At 59.5% G+C, this 19,453-nt stretch overlaps 1 protein-coding gene across 1 annotated transcript; it reads right to left on the minus strand.

The window, feature by feature from the left end:
• Positions 1-2,789: 2,789 nt before the first annotated feature.
• GAL3ST2 (galactose-3-O-sulfotransferase 2) lies at positions 2,790-8,574 on the minus strand. Its single transcript, XM_088021942.1, has 4 exons — positions 8,429-8,574; positions 5,666-5,749; positions 4,285-4,549; positions 2,790-3,616 (listed from the first exon to the last, which is right to left on the minus strand). The coding sequence occupies exons 1-4, from the start codon at positions 8,572-8,574 to the stop codon at positions 2,798-2,800; spliced, it is 1,314 nt and encodes a 437-aa protein (XP_087878068.1). The 3' UTR covers positions 2,790-2,797.
• Between the last annotated feature and the right edge of the window lie 10,879 nt (positions 8,575-19,453).

Raw genomic sequence — 19,453 nt, forward strand, 5'->3', positions numbered from 1 at the left:
GGCAAAAGAAAAATTAAATTTCCTTACTACCCACAGCCCATGGACAAGTCCTTGAAACAGGCAGAGTGACCTTCCTCTAGGGACTCACCTGCCTCAACCTTGATACTTTGCTGAGGGCAAAAGGCAACCTTACCTTGACCCCCAGGATCCTGTAAGTCTACTTTAACATATAGAACCTTCCTTTATCTCTAAAGCCCCCAAGATACATGCTGGCAGTCATCCCCCGAGCACATGACCCCCCGATGTACATCTGGAGGGTCTCATGACTCAGCTTTTATTAGACGGTAGAAAATGACTTTTCCCCACCACAGCTAGCCCCCTCAGGACCCTGGAAACCTTGCTTCCTAATCCCTTAGAGACTTACGCTCTCCCTAACCCCCTCCCAACTCAAAAGTATATAATGGGCCGCCCCTCGTGGCCCCACGCCTCCGTCCTTTCCCCAGGCTTTAATAAAACCACCTTTTTGCACCAAAGATGTCTCAAGGATTCTTTCCTAGCTCTTCATTCCGGACCCCAACGTTTCCACATCAAGTACAATCTCCCCCCTCTCAGGGCCTCACCCAAACCATCCCCCTTCCGCTGTCCCCCACGGCTGGGCCTGGTGCAGTCTGATGGGCCCCCTGCTGAGCCTCCAAGCCCCCAAAGACCCCAAAGCCCCCCGGGGCCAGGCAGGGCTGTCTAAGCAGGATGCCCACTGGGGCCATGGAAGGAGGCGCCCCACACACGGGCCTCATTCCCTCTGCTTAGGGATTTGGGGTTTCGGTTTGCTGTTTGTTTTTTCATTTTGAACAACACCGAAGAATGCTTAATAAATAATTTAATCATTTGAAAAACTTTTATTCATAGAAGCTTTCAACAATACGGTGAAAAAATTGTAAGTAAGCTATTAACAATCTTTCGTGTCAATCAATCCAGGAGCTAGCTGTTTTTCCTATGTTACAGTTACCTTTCCTCTACAAACAGAATAAGAGATCTGTGGGTTTTGTTTTGGTTTTTGTTTCCTCTTGAAGTATAGTTGACATAAGACGTCATATTAGTTTCAGGTTAGAACACAGTGACTCAGCAATTAGGTACATTACAAAACGCCCACCACCACAAGTGGTCACCATCTGTCGCACACAGGACCACTGCAAAGTGACAGATTATATTCTCTCCCCGTCCACCATCATTACTTGTTCATCCCTAAACCGAAAGTTTGTATCTCTAATCCCCTCCCCCATTCACCCGCCTCCTCACCCCCTTAATGTTTTAACAAGACACCAGCCTTTTTTTAAATGTGGAGAGTTCACAAAGAAACCTGTATTTCCAGCTTCTCTTGACAAATCAGAAGGGCTGGCTCCTGGGTGTCTTCCGTCCTCCATGGCCGTCATAGACCCTCCCAGCCCCCTGCCCCCCCCAACCTCCCCTCAGCATCACCCAAGCCCCGAAATCCCTCCGCCTAAAGGGAGTTTCTGCAGACTCAGTGCTCCCAACGTGTATCGGCTGCACACGACTTCAGCGTTTGAAACCTCCCTCCGGGATGGAGTTCCTGAGCAGGCTGTTTTCCGAGCTGTCTCTTGCAAACCACACACACACTTTACATTGTAATAAATAACCCCGAATTTCCTCCCAAAGAGACAGAACGAGTCTATGTTCCCGCCAGCCACAAAGGCAGAGCGAACACCCTTGAACTTCTACCGTAACCTCGTGGTCCTGGTCAGCGTGCCAGAACAGACGCCCTTCTGTGATGGCGGGGACGGAGGCGGCCACCTGTCTCCCTTACCCTGGGCTGGCAGGCTGGCCCGGGCGACTCGTGCAAAGGCCTACACATGGAGCCCCTCCCCAGGTGCCCCGGCCAGGGTCCTGGGGTCTTCATGGCTGAGGACCCTCACGTGGAAGAAAGACCGTGGGTACTGGGCAGAAGGGACACAGGGTCTACGGCACTGGTGTGCACCCCACTCTAACCTCTGGGCCCCCAGGCAGCCAGGATCACGTCCTACTAGGCAGGGGACCCTCTGTCCCCCCCTGCAATTGACAAACAGCGGTGCCTGGAAGCCACCCTCCTCTGGGACTGCATCCAAGGTGGTCTCCAGGGCAACGGGGTCTGCCGTAGGTCCATGGGAGCTCCTCTAGCAGGTCAGACGCCGCACATTCCAGGGCGGCTACCCCAACAGGGAGCTATGGCACGAATCCTCAGCTTGCGCTCTGGTTAAACCATTTGTCTCCTAAGCAGTTTCAACATTTCTCAACCTAAAGCCATTCTTTCTTGCGAAGAAGCCTCCTCCAGCCCTAGATGGGAAGCCAAACATTCCAGATCCTTGCTGCCTCATACCAGCTTCCAAGGGCTACCAGTGGGTGTTCCGCAAGGTCTCTGTGACCAGCGCCATGTTCCACAGCAAGCACATTCGGAGAGCCACCTGGGCTCCTTCGGGGACTCCCGGCCCTGCTGCCCAAGCCCCTCTGGATCCCCTGGGTTCGAGTTCTTCTGATGGTCAATGTGCCCACGTGTGTTCTTTCCTGGGGCAGTCTGTCACCTTGTAATTTAGTATCAGTGACTTTCCCACCTTGTAAGTCTTTTCTACCTGCTAACAAGGTTCACACCCTCGGACCAAGTGTGCCTACTGTCCCAGAGTGGGGCCCTCACCAAAACGGTGCCTCCAAGAGGATGGATCACTGGTGGGTGCCTTCAGAGGGGTCTTCAACCTGACCAGCAGCTGTCCCAGGAAACCCACTCCTCACGAATTGGTGCCTTGGTCTCCCAGGGATGACGGGGGGGGGGAGGGGCTGGGACGGGGACCCTGTCCCTGGCGCTGTTCCTCTACTCCAGGAAGGGGATGTGTTTGGGGTCCTTTTCCGGGAACTGCAGGGCATACAAGTGGGCCATGTACTGGAGCTCAGGCATGACCATCCTCTGACACATCCGCTGCGTCTGGTTGTCCAGGCCCTGCCTGAGGTTGTAGCCCAGGATGTCGGCCTGGCCCGACTGGAAGGGGCGCAGCTGGGGGTCGGTGATCTGCGACTTGTTCTTGGCCACGCCGTCCTGCAGGCACTGCGCCATGAGCTCGCGCCGCCGCGCCCGCAGCCGTGTCACCTCGGAGCGCAGGCGCCGCGGACCCAGCTCGGCGTGCACCCGGGCCCAGAAGGTGCGGTTGAAGTGCTGGTAGAGTCGCCAATCCAGGGCGCACCAGCGCTTGGCGCGCGCCTGGCCCTCAACTGTCACACCGGCGACGCTGTGCGCGCTCCGTGAGTTGAGCCGGAAGGCCACCACGTCGTCCAGCCCCCAGCGCAGCAGGTGCCGCAGCAGCACCATGGACTCGTCAAAGTACTCCGCGATGAGCACCAGCTGGAAGCGCTGCTCCACGTCGGCCAGGCGCGCGCGCACGTAGCCCTCGTCGTCCTCCTGCCCATTGTTGTCGAAGCCCAGGTCGAACCACATGTTGTTCCTGGCCAGGGCATTGTGCAAGCTCGCGCTCCGGTTGTAGTAGGTCCAGGGGGAGGCCAGGAAGGCATCCAGGCTCTCCACGCCCCTGAACGCAGGGACGTAATCCCTGTAGTAGGTGAAGGAGGACTCCAGCTGGAAGATGGGGTTTCTGATGATGGAAAAGTAGAAAGTGTCGTTGGGCATGACTTTCTGCACCTGTGTGGAGATGCAGTGGGAAGGGCTGGTGACTCTTGGGCTCCTTGGAGCAACCCAGGAGGCTGACGCTCTCTTCTCCACCTCCCCTCGGCCTCGGCCTCGGCCAGTGCAGGCCGCCTGGCTCCCCGCCGCACCCTCCACCACTGTCCAGAGGGAACCTCAAACACTTGATGTGGGCCCCGACCTTCCCCTAGGCGCCCCCATCTCCTTCTCCCCACCCCCCCGGCTAAGCCTTTGGAAGGCAGATCAGGAAAACCCCCACCAAGGAAGTGACCTCTAAACTGAGATGCCAGTGACCCAGATGAGGAGCTGTGACGTGTCCCCTCAAAAGCAGACCACGTGCAAAGGTTTGGGAAGCCAAAGCAGGGGTCCAGAGAAGCAGACGGTGAGAGCGGCAGGCCGAGAGGGTGCCCACATCTGATTCCAAGAGTGATGGCAGCCGACTGTCAGCAGGGGAGGGGAGCAGGGTGCGCGGCCGCCCCCCCCCCCCCCCGCCCCCAGGTGAGGCTCTGGCAGGGACTGCACGTGCACACACGCACGGCCGCGGTCTCTCCAGGGTCGAGGCCACGACCAGCCCGCATGCTCACACCTCGAAGGCACAACCACATGGAGAGCCTCAGATCGAGTCCTACCACCCGCACCACTCCCCTCCTTTCCATGCCCCGCACCTCGGGCAGGTTGAACCTCAGGTGGTTGCACATGATGTTGAAACGCTGCCGTGGTCCGTGGGGCTCTGAGCGCTCCACGTAGCGTGCCAGGAAGTACCAGGGGTAGCCCAGGTGGAAGTGCGAGCCCACGGGCAGCGCCACGGACAGGTTGTGTGTCTCTGCGAAGCGGAACAGGATGTTGAGCACCGTGCTGCTGGCCGTCTTGTGCGTCTTGAGGAACATGACATTGATGACGGGCGGTCCCTCGGCCTGGCCCCCGAGCAGGCTGGGAGGAGAGCATGGCCACCGTCAACCAGGGAGGGTCTGTGGACCCCCAACCCCGGAGACCCCCAAACCTCTCCCCGACCCAAGATCCCCTAACCCACACTTTCCCTACCAGTGACGCCAAACCCTGCACCCCCAGCCTCACTGATCACTGTGCTTCCACACACCGGGAGACCCCCCAACACTGCAACCCCAGAGGACCCACGGGCACAGACCTGACTGCTCCCTAAGCGGCCGCTTCCTCTGTCCCCCCACATGCCACAGGTTGGGCCCCCGGGCCCTGGCACCCCCTCTCTGGCCCCCAGCCTCCCCTCTGGTCCCCAGGGCACCCGACATGGCTCTGGCCCTGTGGTCTGGCCTTTCCTGGCTGACCTCCGTGCTGGGACCAGCCAACCTGACTGCAGGCTCAGAGGGGTGCTGGTGCCCACTCTCGTGACCCCAAGACGGCACCGACCCAGCTGCGCCTCCAGCCTGGAGCAGCAGGTACCTTTCCGGCCCCAGTGCAAGGCCAGTGATAACCCTGGAGAGAGGGGGGCAGGGTCCAGGGGACTGTGCCAGCCCTGGGGACAATGGGGGGACGAATGGAGAGACCCAGGGAGTTTGGTGCCCCCGGGGAGACCCAACCAGAGAGGTGGTGAGGCAGAGAGAGGAGACCTGGAGCCACAAGACCTCACGGCAGGCAGGCCAAACACTGGGCCTACATGGCCATCCCTGTGGACCCTGGGCCTCACAGAGGATGAACCACTGGCAGACAGGGGAGCAGGGGACCTGACCTTCCCAGAGCCACCATGGACCCTAGCCCTGCCTCCTAGCACCTGGTCACCCTCTGCACACAGCAGCTCTGCCCAGGATATGCCCAGCCCGGCCCACTCCCACCCTCCCAGAGCCTTGCCCAGAGGCCTGGGCAGCTTGTTGCCCACAGGAGACACTGGAGGGCTCCAGAAGGCTATTGGATCCCCAAAAGGAAGGGCCCACCCCTCACAGGGAGGAGGAAGCGGAGGCCCAGTGGAGAGGCGTGAACCTCCATGATCACAGCCAGTGCTGGATGCGACCCAGAGGTGGACAGGCCGGGATCACAGGCACTGCCCTGGGAGTGGGCACCCAATGCAGAACTCACGGTGTGAGCAGCCCCACATCCATGTGCAGGATGCCGGCCAGCAGAAGCATGATCAGGGCCAGGAGGAGAACGGCCTGGAAGCACCTATGGGGAAGAGGGAGCCCTTCAGCCCCCAGGCAGGGGCATGGGAGGGCCACCACCCACCACCCCCACCCCCAGCCATCACTGTGTATCTGTTCCTATGGAGTATGTACCCGCACCCGTCCCATGGGGACCCTGGGGTAGGGGAGCTGAGGCCCAGGAAGAGCCTGAATCATCAGATTCCACCCCTCCTCGGCCCCCTAGGGCATCCTCTGTGGCTCAGAAGGCAGGAGAAGCTGGAGGGGCGGGTATGGAGAGGGGCGAGCTGATAGGCTCTGAGCAGGGTCGCCTGGGAGACTGTGGCCCAGCAGAGGCCCCTGAGCTCACACACCCCCAGGGGCACAGCAGGGGAGGGGGCTGAGAGGTGGGGCATCCTGGTATTCCACCACTGGGGGAGGGGGGCCCCACAAGAGAGGCTCTTTGGAGGGTCTACGTGCGTGCCAGGCACTCAGCAGGTGGGGTGGGGGCATGGGTCCCTTCCAATCCCCATCACCCAGGGGAGATGCTGCGACCAGATCAGAGAAGAGGCAGGACTGGGAGAAGGGGAGCCCCACGGAGTCCGGTGGGCACCCCCCTTGTCCGGCCATGCCCTGGACAAGGGAGCCGCCGCAGCCGGACCACCATCCCACCCCGCCCCACTCCTGCCTTCCACCCTCCAAGGTGCCCCTCTTAGGGCAGGGCACTGCAGAAGCACTGGACGGCAAGGGAACTGGCCATAAGGGTCCCCTGCCCCTGCCCACCCCGAGGCTCCATGGGGGCGCAGGGAGTGGCGGCCTGGGAGGGCACGGAAGCTTCTGCTGGTCTCCTCTACAAGTATTACTGGTGCGCAGGCCACCCCAACTTCACATCCCCAGCCTGAGCTAGCCCCAAATCCCCACTGGGGTGGCAAAGGGTCCAGACCGCAGCTCCTGATCTGCCCCCCAAAGCCCCTTGCCCTTGCAGACAGCGGTGCCTGCCACCTGCTCCGGTTCTGTGGCCCCACCAAGTGCCCGTCTGTTCAGTCTTGAGCCACGGCTGCTCCCCTCCCCCTGCAAGGCTCCTGGGACCAGGGCAGCCTGCTGCCCCGGTGGTCCACATGCGTTCCTGCCCCCTCCCACATGCGGCCCACTCTCCCTCAGCAGCCCAGGTGACCCTTGCATTCAAAAGCCCAGTGTGCTCACACCCACACCCTTAACTAAAAAGCGACTCTCCAGGCCCCTCCTCTCTCCAGCCACCCCTTTCCCCCAGTCCTCGTACACCTGGCCTCAGGGCCTCTGTGCTTACTGAGGATTCAGCTGCTGCACGCCTCACCCCCAGCTCCTCCAGTCTCTGCACCATGCCCACCTTCCCCAGTGACCTCCCTGACCCTCCTGCAGGAGCGCCCACCACCCTGACTTGTTTCTCCCCACAGCCTCCCTGCCACCCGGAGGGGTCCCATACGCCTCTGTCCGCTTACAGTCTGTACTGCCCACTGGTGCGTAAGCTCCTCGGTTCCTGGAAGAGCAACTGGCACGTGCAAGATGCTCAGGTCACATTTGCTGAGTGAATAAATAAAGCCAAGCACACATTCCCTCCCCCTGCTGTAGACTTCTCAGTTTGAGATGGCATGGGATGGAGGAGAAAGAAGGTGATGCGGCAGAGGTTCGGAAGGTGGGGGAGCTAATCTGTGGGTACAAAATGTGCTGGGACCCCCAAACGGAGATACCAGCCAGTGGCTGGAAAAGGAGTCAAAGCTCAAGGAATTGTGGGGGCTGTGAAACACATTTGCACGTCAGCATAAAAATACCACATCACTTAGCTCCTCGGTCCCAAGAATCAGAAAACAATGGTGGATTTCCCTCACCGATCTAGGAGTCTGGAGAGGGGAGGCTGCTGATTCTGACAGACTCAGCCCCTCCACACTGAGGACGTTGAATCTCTCCCATCTTGGTCACAAGATGGCTGCAAGTTCCAGACATCACATCAACATTTGGATCAACAAGAAGGGAGAAAGGACAGGACCAGCCATGATAAAGACTCAAAAAGCCTTCTAGAGGCCCCTAGCAAACCTCTACTTGGCCAAAATTCGGTCACATGATCACCTCTAGCTACAAGAGGGTGCTGAGAAAGCGTTATCCAAGTGTTTACAGCCTCTGTAGTGGGGGCACAGGGAGAAGGTGGTGAGTGCTCTATTTCTATAAATCTATGGGAATGGTGGGCTGCCGACTGGGCCCAGGCTGGGCCTGCTCATGGAGGCAGACACATCTCTGAAAGAAATACAAGTGGCTGCCTCAGATGTGGCCTGGCTCGTGGCCCGGGACCCACGTGGCCAGGCCAGCAGCAGGGGTCCCTCGCAGCCCAGGGCTACCCGGCAGTCAGGCCTCTGTTCATCCCAACACTGGGGTGGCAGGCACCTCCCAGACGCCAGGTTCTGCAGACAGGATTCGTGAGCCCGACGGCCCGGGACATGGAGCCACGGCCCCCCACCTGCAGGCATACGGCAGCGCGCTGGGAAAACCCCCGTCTGCAGGGCCTCGGGCAGTCCGGGTTTCCAATGATTTTCCTGACATCTGACTGATAAATCCCTTATGTTGCTGCCTGTTACTGATTCCAGCCCTAGAGCACGGAAAACGTCCATATGCATCGAGGTATCTTGGGCCGTGATCTCCAGCAAGCTGACCTGCCACGTGGCTGCTCAGCGGAGAACCACGTGGACCTGCTCACTGGACAGTGGACAGTACCACCCCCGCACGTCTCACCAGCGCCTTGCCCTCGTGCAGACGGGAGTTAAGCTGGGGAGAGGCAGGGGGCTCTTCTTCCGCCTGAGTCAGAATGCCGCCAGGAGGCGCTGCAACCTCTTTGGAGCCCATGGCCCCCGTCACGCCCGGCACATGGCCCGGCCATCCGACAAGTGACCTATATGGTTTAGTGGACTGTTGATTAGATTCGTTCTGCATCCTGACTTCTTGGAGAGCAGAAGCACCTACACAGACCAACTTTGTGGATGACAACCCTGGGCTTGGATTCTGAGCTCTGAGAGGGGTGACCCGGGAGGGGCTGCCCAGCGCAGACCCAGGAAGACTCCACAACCGTCCTTCCCAGGTGGGTTCCAAGTTTTCACGGCCTTCTCCAGAACACCTTCCCGGCCACCTGTTCCCCACAGACACGGATATGCCACGGAGTGGACTCCCAGGCCTCTCCTTGGACAAGATCTGCGGTCAGAGGGAGAGTTGCAGATGTCCCTGTGTTTGAAGACAGAAAAGGACAGAGGGGTCTCTCCGGGAGCCTGACTCTAGGGCCTGAGTCTCCCCAACAGGCTGTGCCTGGCAGGTCAGACTGTCTCATGGGCTCCAGCAACATGGAGGAGCAACTGGTACCAAAAAGGCCACCGAGCAGGGGAAGTGGGGCCAAGAGGGCTCTGCCATGGGGCCCTTGGCCCTTAGGAGGTCAAGTTATAGGTTATGAGGGGACTAGATGCCACAGTTGGACTCTAGAGCTTAGCATCTGGAGAGGACAAAGAGAGGAGCTTCCTGCTTGGACGGGGGTTTTTACATAGGGCTTTACAGAGTGCATAGGAGTGTGACAAGCAAATGGGGACGGAATTCCAACCAAGGGGAAGTAGGAATGAGAAGCTGGCCTAGAAGAACCAGGCAAGAGGTGGGCACCTCCCTCAGGGTGACACTGGAGCAGCAGGGAGACCAGACTTGGCTAATAGGACACCTCTCTTAACCTTCCCCCGGCACAAAAGTGGATTAGTACGGGCTGACGCTTCAGTGGCAGAATATCTGTCCACGCACCACCCAGGGGAGTGGGAAGGAGGGCACAGCATGCCCGGTCACAGTCCTCTGGCCCTGAGCCTGAACGAAGAGCAACAGGAGGCCCTCACCCCTGTACGGCTGTGGCCAGCACCCCTCCATCCTGGGGGAAAGGAGATGACCATATTTCTGCAGAAAATACTCTCAAGTTCAGGGGCATCCAGGTGGCTCAGTCGGTGAAGCGTCTGCCTTCAGCTCAGGTCACGATCCCAGGGTCCTGGGATCGAGCCCCGCATCCGGCTCCCTGCTCGGTGGGGAGTCTGCTTGTCCCCCTGACCCTTCCCCTGCTTGTGCTCTCTTCCTCAAATAAATAAACAAAATCTCTCAGGGGGGAAAGAAACGCTCTCAAAGTTTAATAAAAAAAAAAAAAAATAGGGCGTCTGGCTCAGTTGGTAGAGCATGTGACTCTTGATCTCGGGATTGTGAGTTCAAGCCCCACAATGGGTGTGGAGCCTACTTTAAAAAATAAATTAAATTAAATTAAATAAATAAAATAAGATACAAAACACTCTGGAAGTTTAACATAATTCCCAAAAGAGCATTTTTAACTAGTAAGTCAACTTTAAAGTTCAAATGGAAGCAAATCATACAGGAATAGCCAGGGAAATCCTTAAGTGATAATGAAGAAGAGTACCCTGTCTATACCACAAGGCCTGGAAAACCAGTCTCTGGAGCTCCTCGGTGTTTGAACAGGACGGAAGGAGCCCAGGGGCAGGGGTGGGAAGGTGGCTTTCTGGGCAGGGAGCAGAGCAGATGGCACGAGCATAGCTCTGGAAAAGGATTATGTTGGATTTCTACCTCACGCCATCAATCAGAATGCATGCCACATGGGCCGCATCTCAACGTGGCCGGTGTGAAGAGCCCAAGGCTGTCCCTCGATGTCACTGGTGTCCCGACTGGCACCACCTCTTGGGACCTCTGAATTAAAATGCACAGGGCCCTTGCCCAGGGAGGCTGTGTCCCAGGACTCATCCCATGGTCACCATGGATCCCCAACCTCAGCACCCAACCTGCTCTACCCTGTGGAGTCCCCACGGGTGGCTGCTAGCCACTGGGTGGAGGGAAGTCGCGTGCCTGGCCCGAGGCCCCACGCCGGGATGCAGCGAAGAGGCCTGTGGCCCAGAGCTGTGCTCCCGGAAGCCCCCACTGTCCCCACCTGTACAGCCTTCGCCGCGGCCCAGCTGGGCAACAGAAGGAGGAGTGCATCAGCGTCCCTCCCTACGGAGCAGGGCCAGGACTCCAGGTGGAGGACGTGGCCGTGGTCAAGAGCCACAACGTGTCCGGTAGAGAGAGAGCCAGGTCAGAGCAGCGCCTGTTGTGGGGCGGGCAGAAAATGGGGGACCCCAGAAGCCCGGGAATGGAGATGAGGGGGAGTTGGTGCAGACGTGGAGCCGGGGCTTCATTACAATGTTGCCCTCCCACGGGAAGCACCGTGTCCTCTTTAACCAGATTGTCAACCTGGGAGCTGGAACACAGTCTGGCTGTTTTCATGACAGAGGTCCTGTGCCTCACATCGCATGTATCCTGGTTTGCTAGCTTTCGTTGCCACTGTCAATGAAATATTTATCCAGCTCCCATTTCTGGGTGCCTACCACTAGAGAAGAAGACCACGTGTTACACATTATGGCTGCCACTTCCGGCCACGCCACCACGCCACCTGTTTACCATGCGTCAAGGTTTCATTCCAGAATTCTGGTGCCCCTGCCATCTGGGCTTGTCTTGTGCTGCTCCTGGCCCAGGCCCAGAGCCAGCTGCATCTCCAAGGGGCCCTGGGTCCTCCTGGTAGGAATGGTCTTTAGGGACCAACATCGGCAGGCCGGGGTGCTCAGGGAAGGGGGTAGTTTCGGGGCCTGTCAGGCGAGAGAGGCCAGAATCCCTCATGAGCTCACACTGGTATGTCCAGCTCCAATTTCAGCTAAAACCCCAAGCTGCAGCTTTTGGAAGGAACCTCTTTCTACTGCGTCTCATCCCCATTCTTGCATAGCAGTGTGGTCTCAACCTCATGCGAGAAGGCAGAATCGGAGTCTCCCATACTTACTCAGTTGCTCCGTCCACACTGCACACACAAAACCAAAGCGAGGCCACGTGTTGGCATATTCTGTCCCTCGCCCACAAAGGCAGGAGAGCACACCACCAGCACGGGAGCGGGGCCCCAGCTGGACGTGCGTGATTCTCAGGGGGCCTGGGCACCTGCAGCAAGTGACCAAATGGGGGGTCCTCCAGAAGGCCACACCGTGGTCACGGGCTCTTGCACTAGGTCGAGCTGTTTCCACTGAACCCTTCCCTCCCGGGGAAGGTGGTTTGGGGCCCCCTTGGGCACGAGTGCTGAGGAAGCCACAGAGGTTTACAGCCCCACATGTGACTGTTCTAACCCCAGCTGGGTAAGGTCCACATGGAACATCAACCAGGCTGGTTCTACCCCACGATCTTACTGAAACACCACACTGTTCCACCACATAAAACTCCCTTCTGCCAACACCACGTGTTTACTGGCCTCCTGCAGAGGGGCTCAATAAAATTCCTGCACACGCTGACCATCTGTTTGAGATTTCTGCTTCAACATTTACAGTCACCCCTTTGGCCTTGAGGCAAGAGGAATCTGTCTCAGTTCTTCCCAGCTGTACGACTGGAACAAACAGTCCTCAGAGAAATCTGTTTGTAAAGGGAGGCTCCTCTTTTGCAGAAAGGCCCTCTGGTCCAAACAGCCACAGGGTCCGCAGGGTCCTGGGTTTTGGAGCCGCCAGGGTGCCAGGTGGCCAAGCCTTGGGGCTGCGGCCGGGAGCCACTTCCGGGCCTGCAGGTGGGCAGTGTGTTCTGCCGAGGGGCGAGACGGGGTGCCCGAGCCCCTCTAGGGCCTGTGCGCTCCTCACACACAGAGCTTCTCACAGACACGCATTCTGTAAGGAGAGCCCAGTGCATGCGCAACTTTAAATGGGTCCATTGTCTGGTATATGAATTACACGTCAATAAGACTGTCTAAAATGATAAAAAAAAACAAATTAAAAAATATTCTTAAAGAGCTCAGCTGCCAAAAAAATTGAAAGCCAACAATTGTGGGAATAAATAAACAAATATAGCTGGAAATGATTACCATGTGACATGGCTTCCAAGGGGTCTTAGCTAAAAGGGGCTTCTTACAACCCCCAGGGCCTCGCCACTCAAGCACGAGGGTCTCTGCCGAGCTCCCTTTCCTTTGGGGGTCGGCCTGCATGCTCAGTGGACAGATTCCAAAGAGTCTCAGACTTCCTACATCTGGAATCACCGGGGAGGGGGCTCCGGGCCCAGCATCCAGATGGCGGGCCTGCTGCCTGCCTCAGGAATGTCTGCAAGGCTCGTTTCCAGCAGCGGCCGGGGGGGGCCAGCAGGCTCTCGGTCAGGCCTTGCCATTAGGGGCCACACAGTCCCAGCCCGTGACACCAGAACCCCAGCAGCAGAGACCTGACAGCCGATGTTGTCCGTCAGACGCGGCACTGGCCCGGTTCTGATGGGACCCAGGGAGAGCTCAAGGTCCTCAGGCCCCAGAGCCCCAGGTGAGCAGCCAGGAGACGGGAAGCGCCTGAGTCCCAGGTGAGCAGCCGGGGTGTGGGGAGCCCCTGAGGCCCAGGTGAGCAGCCAGGGGACGGGGAGCACCCCAGGTAGGTCTGCCCTCTGGTCCCTCAGGGAGAGTTCCCCAGCACCTGGGTAAGAACCAATCAAAGATCTAAAATCATGGATAATAAACAGTGTTAAGACATCCCCAGCACCAGTTCAGGGAGCTTCTGGTTTCACTGAGCTTGTTTACTATGAGGGAGACTCAGGAGGGTTTTTATGGAAATGGATTTTTTATATCCAGGATCTCTCACATACACACACACACACAGAGTTCCGTCTGAGCAGCTCCTGTTAGACAAACATCCGCCTCAGTGGGACTGTAGAAGGACACATGTCTGACGGACATCCAGTAGCCAACCAATTTTAGCCAAAATCTAGAGGAACAATACTGAGCCTCATCTCAGGAGCTGACAACTCAGCCCCACAAAATGCACCCGGCCACCTGCCCAGCCACCCTGACTCTTCCCTCGGTGGCTCTCGGTGGCCCCACGGCCTGAGGGAAGCAGAACAGACTAGAAAGAGCTAGCCCCCCATACACACTCGTGCACACAATGGTCAGGTTACAAAGCCCTCTGTCTGTCCTCTGGGCCCCCGCCCCCAACCACGGGCTTTTGTAGAACACGTTCTCCCTCAGCACATCCAGGGCCCCGACTCAGAGCTCATGCGTAGGATCCAAAGTTGTCAGATAAAGCAGCCCCCGCACTGTTCACCCTTCACATGGTCCTCACTGAGCCCCAAGTGCACTGTAGAGCACAAGGGGCACAGGTGTGGTAGAAGCCTTTAATTCGTGGGGGCCAAGGAGAGGACTGGCCGCTGCCCAGGGCTCCCTCCCCACAGCCAAACACTTGGCCTGAACGGCTACATCCTCAGGAAACCAGGCCCTGCAGGCCCCTCCCCGGCTCAGCAGCCCAAGAAACTGCAGTGAAGAACTGGCCTTGGACCCGCATGGTAGATCGAGGAGTGCGGGCCCAGGGCAGGGCTGCCCAAGGTCTCCCCGAGGCTGGGCACAGCTCCCAGCGCTGAGACTCCGTCAGCGCCAGGGTGGGGAGAGGCTACCGGCCAGGGAATCTGAAGCACAGAGCCGTCCATATAAAGGGCAAACCAAAAAGGAACACGGATGGATGTCAGACGCCCAAACTCAACATCTCCCAAATAACAGAAGGGGATGTGGGCCACCCTCCACCCAGGGGCTTCTTCTAGGAAAAGAAAAGCAGGCCACGTCATTACTGTCTGCTGGGTACGTCAGAGGAGAGATGTGGCCACAGGCGCCCGTCCCTACACCCACCCCACGGCCGCCTCCCTCCCATCCGGACTATTGGAGCCCATTGCCCCCCAGGAGTGATGCCCGGGCTCTGACCAATAGAACGTGTCCGAAGTGATGCTGTGAGACTTCTGGGGGGGCCATAAGAATCTTGCAGCTTCTACTTCCGCTCCCCTAAAACACCCACAGAGACGGCCCCCCAAGGAGGCTGCTATACTTCCAGAGGAGCCCTGAGGCGGCCCAGCCAGAAGCCAGTGAGTGAGGCCGTCCAGAGCCTTCCAACCTCACAACCACCCAGCAGAACACAGCCACCGGGGATGTGCCAGGCAGGACCCCGGGAAACAGCACGTCATCACGTCCAGGGCTGGGTCTTGGGTGGCTTGTCGTACAGGCATCCCCAGGACAGGCCGTCGGCTCGGAGGGACGGCTTCAGGGCCTCCTTCCCTCCCACCCCAGAGCTAGGGGTGGTTCCTGGGTGGGTGACCCTAAGGATGGTGCCCAGCCTGGCCCTGCTCCCGCTCGGCCGCCCTGGCTTCCCCCACCCTGCCTGAGGAACACCCCGCCCCCGCCCCCCACGTCCGAGCGCAGCCCGGCCAGCACTCAGCTGTGCAAAAGGACAAACACCGGCATTTTGGAAATAAATGTAATCCTCCCTGGTGCAGAAAGGAAAAAGGATCCCCTTCCTTTTCTCAGAGCATGGACTTTAAAAACTCGTAGTTATGAATTCTTCCTCTGTACCCCTGACATGTGTGTACATTTTTAAAGAGCGAAATGGCTTCTTGCCAGTCTTACAAGCCGGAAACTTCCGTGTTCTGCTCTGAGGCGGGGTCAGGGTATCAGGTGAGCCCACATGGGGTGGCACGACTCCCAGGTGATTCCACGCCCTGTCCGTTTCCCACTGAAAAGGACGCCACACCCCAAGGCCGCAGCCCAGCAACCTGGGCAGAGCCTGGTCCCCGAGGCCCTCCTCAGCCTGAGCCTCCCACAGCGAGCTGACCAGCTCCTTGGACCCAGAGCCCACTAGGCCAGCCAGGAGGACGCCCCCTCTGTGCCAGGCCCTCCCGTCAGAGCCCCACACAGCCAGACCCACCCCCGCCCGGCCTGCACCTTCCCTCCTCATCGGCAGCCAGGGAGGCCCCACCCCTTCTGCTGCAGCCCCCTCACTGACCTCAGGGGACCCCAAAGTCTGCCTGATGCCTGCACGCCCTGTGGCCATGGGGCTGTGGGCGCAGGGGGCATGTAGCCGGCCCCTCCTCTGGCCCCGCAGGTGCCAGTGTCCTGGGCTCAGGACCCGCAGACCCAGGAGACCTGCTGCCTTGGTGGGTCAGGGAAGGTGCCGCCCACGCCCCACCAGCAGAGGCAAGAGGTTCTGCCGAATCGGCAAGTGGATCCTCTCAGGGTCTGATGGGGGCAGGCAGGACCTCCTGGTCCCCCTGAGCTCCCGGGGTGGCCCCCAGGGGGGAGGCAGCCTCAGGTCCCTTCAGCAGACCCCGTGGAGAGTGGCCTCCTCTGCTGGCCACCCCACCCTGCCTCCACTAGAGCACCATGAAGGCGGTAGGGCTGCAGCCCTGCCCTCTGGACCCCTGCAGCGTGCACGGCCACCAGGCATGAGTCCAGGAGGGCCGGTGGTCGTGGCTTTTGCTGCAGAGGCCAAATAGGAGGCTGGTGCCTCCTGTCTCCCAGGCGGGCCACTCCAGCAGGCACTGGTGGACTGTAATGCTGGGAAGGTAGGAGACAACTTGCAAAGCATGCCCCATTTGTCCCTCTCAGAAGCTTCCATGGCTCTGAGAAGCCTCGGGGCAGACCCGGCCCAGCCCTCAAGGGGTGCCTGGCCGGGAGGCTGGGAGCCAAGCCTCTTCCGGGGCTAGGAGTGGGGAAGACACAAGCTGAGTCTTCAGACCTCCGCCCGCCTCCCAGCCCCGCTCCTGCCCAGCACAGACGAGGCCCGCGGGGCACCAGCCGCAGGGGCCAAGGGCCACATCTCAGAGCTGCAAACACAGGGCCTTCCGGAAGGCGTGGGCCTGAATGCTCCTGAGCACGGCAGGAGCTCCCCTCTAGGGTGTCTTCCAGATGGTTCATTCCTTGGTCCACTGTCCCCAGACCCACACGCCCCCCCCCCCAGCATGCCCCTTCCTCGAGCAGGAGCCTCGGGGAGACCTGCGCCAACCGGGGTCGGGGGACACCTCGTCTCAGCCAGCCAGCTCAGCGGACACCCGTCCACGGCTCAGTCAGGGATGCCCACAGACAGGCCAGAACACTTACTGTGGTGGGGGGACAGGTTTCAGGCAGAAGCCAGGCTTTTCCCAGGAGCACTGGTGACTCCTGACAGCACTAACCCACCGGACCACAGACTGGGGGCGGCATCCTGGCTGCGGCGGTCAGCCCCCACCCCGGCTCCCACTCCCGCACCCTCCCTCTGGGCTCCAGCCCATTCACAGCCCCCATGGTTGGGCACCAGCAGACTTCCCAGGTTCCCCTGCACCGACCCCCCCCCCCACTACTCTTAGAACTGACCCCAAGGCCGGGAGCCACAACCCCCATGGGTCACACACCTCCCATGGGGTCACACACGGGGTCACACAGCCCCCCCGGGCAGGACTCCTCAGGGCTCAGCACTCCAGCGGCTACTCGGTTCCCAGAAACAGAGCTGAGTCTCAAACCAGACACACAGGTTTTCAGGAGACGCGCCAGTGAAATTCTCAGGGCCAGGACTTAGAACATCGGGGTTTCCGTTCTGCCGTACAGAGACTCTGCCACCCGGGGCTGGGGTCCCTGGCAGCCACAGGAGCCTGCTGGGGATGCCACCCACGTCCAGGGTTGCTCCAAACCTTGAGGCAGCTGAGGAGGATTGTGCTTTGATCCATCACAAGCCCTGGACTCGCTGAGATCAGGGAAGGTCTCGTCTCTGCTCCAGGCAGCTCCTCGGACCGCCCAGGGCCACTGGATACCTGCGCAGCCACCTCTGCCCAGGGTTGTCTCCTCCCTGTGCCCAGGGCCTCTGTGTACCCACCTGGCCAGGTCCACCTGGGACCATCCCCCTGCCCTCAGGGCCGTGGCTCAGTTCACCTGTCAACCCACTAAGCACACTGGCCTACGCAGGAAGAGCCTCCAGACGTTTGCACAATTTGAGGAAAATAAACAAGAGGTTCTGGACAGTCCGTGCCTCTTAGGCTGTGGGGCTAGTAAGTGAATGTGGCCACAACCACCCAGGGAGCCCCTTCCTCCTGGGCTTTGAGCCAAACTGGGGAGCCCGGGGCACGTGAAGCAGCTGCAGTTCCAACCCTGTGTCAGAATGGTTCCCTTCGGGGGCGCCTGGGTGGCTCAGGTGGTTAAGCGTCTGCCTTCGGCTCAGGTCATGATCCCAGGGTCCTGGGATCGAGTCCCACATCGGGCTCCCTGCTCAGCGGGAAGCCTGCTTCTCCCTCTGCCTCTCTCTCTCTCTCTGTCTCTCATGAATAAATAAATAAAATCTTTAAAAAAAAAAAAAAGAATGGTTCCCTTCGGTAGGACTAAGACGCGCCATCCTGCTGCCCTACCAGGCAGTCTGCTTCCTGGGGCTCCCCGGGGGCCCCTCACCTTCCGCATCACCAGAGGCCTGGCAGCCAACGGGCCCCAGGCTTGGCCTCCAGCTAGCAGAGCGATCCCTCCCAAGCCTCCATGTTTCCTCCTCACAGCGTGCTGACCCCGTCCACCTCCACGGAAGGGGTGGACACCTGGACCCTCCCCCTCGGCTGGCTCCTGGGGGACCCCGGTCCTCACCCGAGGAAGGCAGGCACATCTTCAAAGAGATTGGTCATGCCCAAGCCCGGGGCCCACGGTGGGGCATGGGGGGCACCCAGAGGCACCGGCTTCTCCCCAGAGCATGTGGGGTGAGACAGAGGAGGAAAACGCAAAGCACTTCCAGGCACACCCACCTCCCCTCCACACCTAAACTGTGTCAAAAAATCCAACTCCTTCTGTGTATACTAGAGGAAACATAGCGCTTAGGGCCCAGAGCCAGCAGGGCCGGGCACCTGGACCCTGTAAAGGGGACTTGCTCTAAGCCCCTCGGACCCCCCAGCGAGCACCCTAACACACACACACAGGTAACTGGCCCGAAGGACCAGGGGCTCAGGCTGGCAACTCCACCGATGCGGGAAAGCCCTTGACGCAGATACAGGGACTTGGCCGTGGCGCAAGGACTACAGGAACGAGGCCCGGAGGTCCCGGACCCCCAGCTGCTGCCCACCCAGGCCTTGAGCCCAGACACCAAAACGTTGTCCTCTTGGCTCTGAGCCCCGTAACCCTCAGAGGCCCAGGACCAGGGCTGGGCCTGGGAAGACAGGGAGGGGTCACTCACTGTCTGAAATGAAGCCCCAGCACGGTGAGTTTGGGGCAGCATTAGAGAGAAATAGCCCCAAATCTAGCGACTCCCTTTCAGAGACACAAACAGCTTCCTTCTGCCAGGTCCTCAGACTACCCAGGACTTAAAGAGGGGCTCTGTCTCTGTGCTGACACAACGACCCCCAGCTTACCTCTGTGTGCCCCCTGGCAGGGGCAGCATGCTGGCGGGCCAGGTGGACAGAGCCAGCTCTCGGCCCCTGGGCGCAGGCACCAGGCAGAATGTGAACTGCACTCCCAGGGGAGTTGGCTTGCGACTCAGGTGCGAGGCCACACCCTCCACCCCAGTTGGACAGCTTAGACTTTGGTTCCCAGGAAGAACTGGACTTCCCTGGGGCCCAGCTGACGGGGGGAGTCTCCCCTCCGGGCTCACCCCCCCCCCCAGGCTCCCACCTACTCCCAGGGGTTGGTCAGCCCAGGGTGGGCTGGGGAGCCGTGGGCAGCTTCAAGGGCGTCTGGATCCAGAGCTCAGGGTGAGGTGGGAATATTCATACGTGAGGTGAAGCCTGAGGGTCAGCCGATCCCTCGGAGGATGAATAAGGGAAGCACGGGATCAGACGCAAGACCTGTTCTCTCCTTCCTCAAAGCTCGCTTTATGCGGGGAGAAAGTTTAACTATTTTTTTACATCTTGGGATGGAAAAGAACTTTAGAACAGGGACATTGCAATGCAAGACAGAAATGAGTACATCTTACTGCATGCA

The sequence above is a fragment of the Eumetopias jubatus genome, unplaced genomic scaffold, assembly GCF_037043125.1.
Source record: "Eumetopias jubatus isolate StellerSeaLion01/CBP00866 unplaced genomic scaffold, mEumJub1_p1.0 scaffold_3, whole genome shotgun sequence".
Taxonomy (NCBI): domain Eukaryota; kingdom Metazoa; phylum Chordata; class Mammalia; order Carnivora; family Otariidae; genus Eumetopias; species Eumetopias jubatus.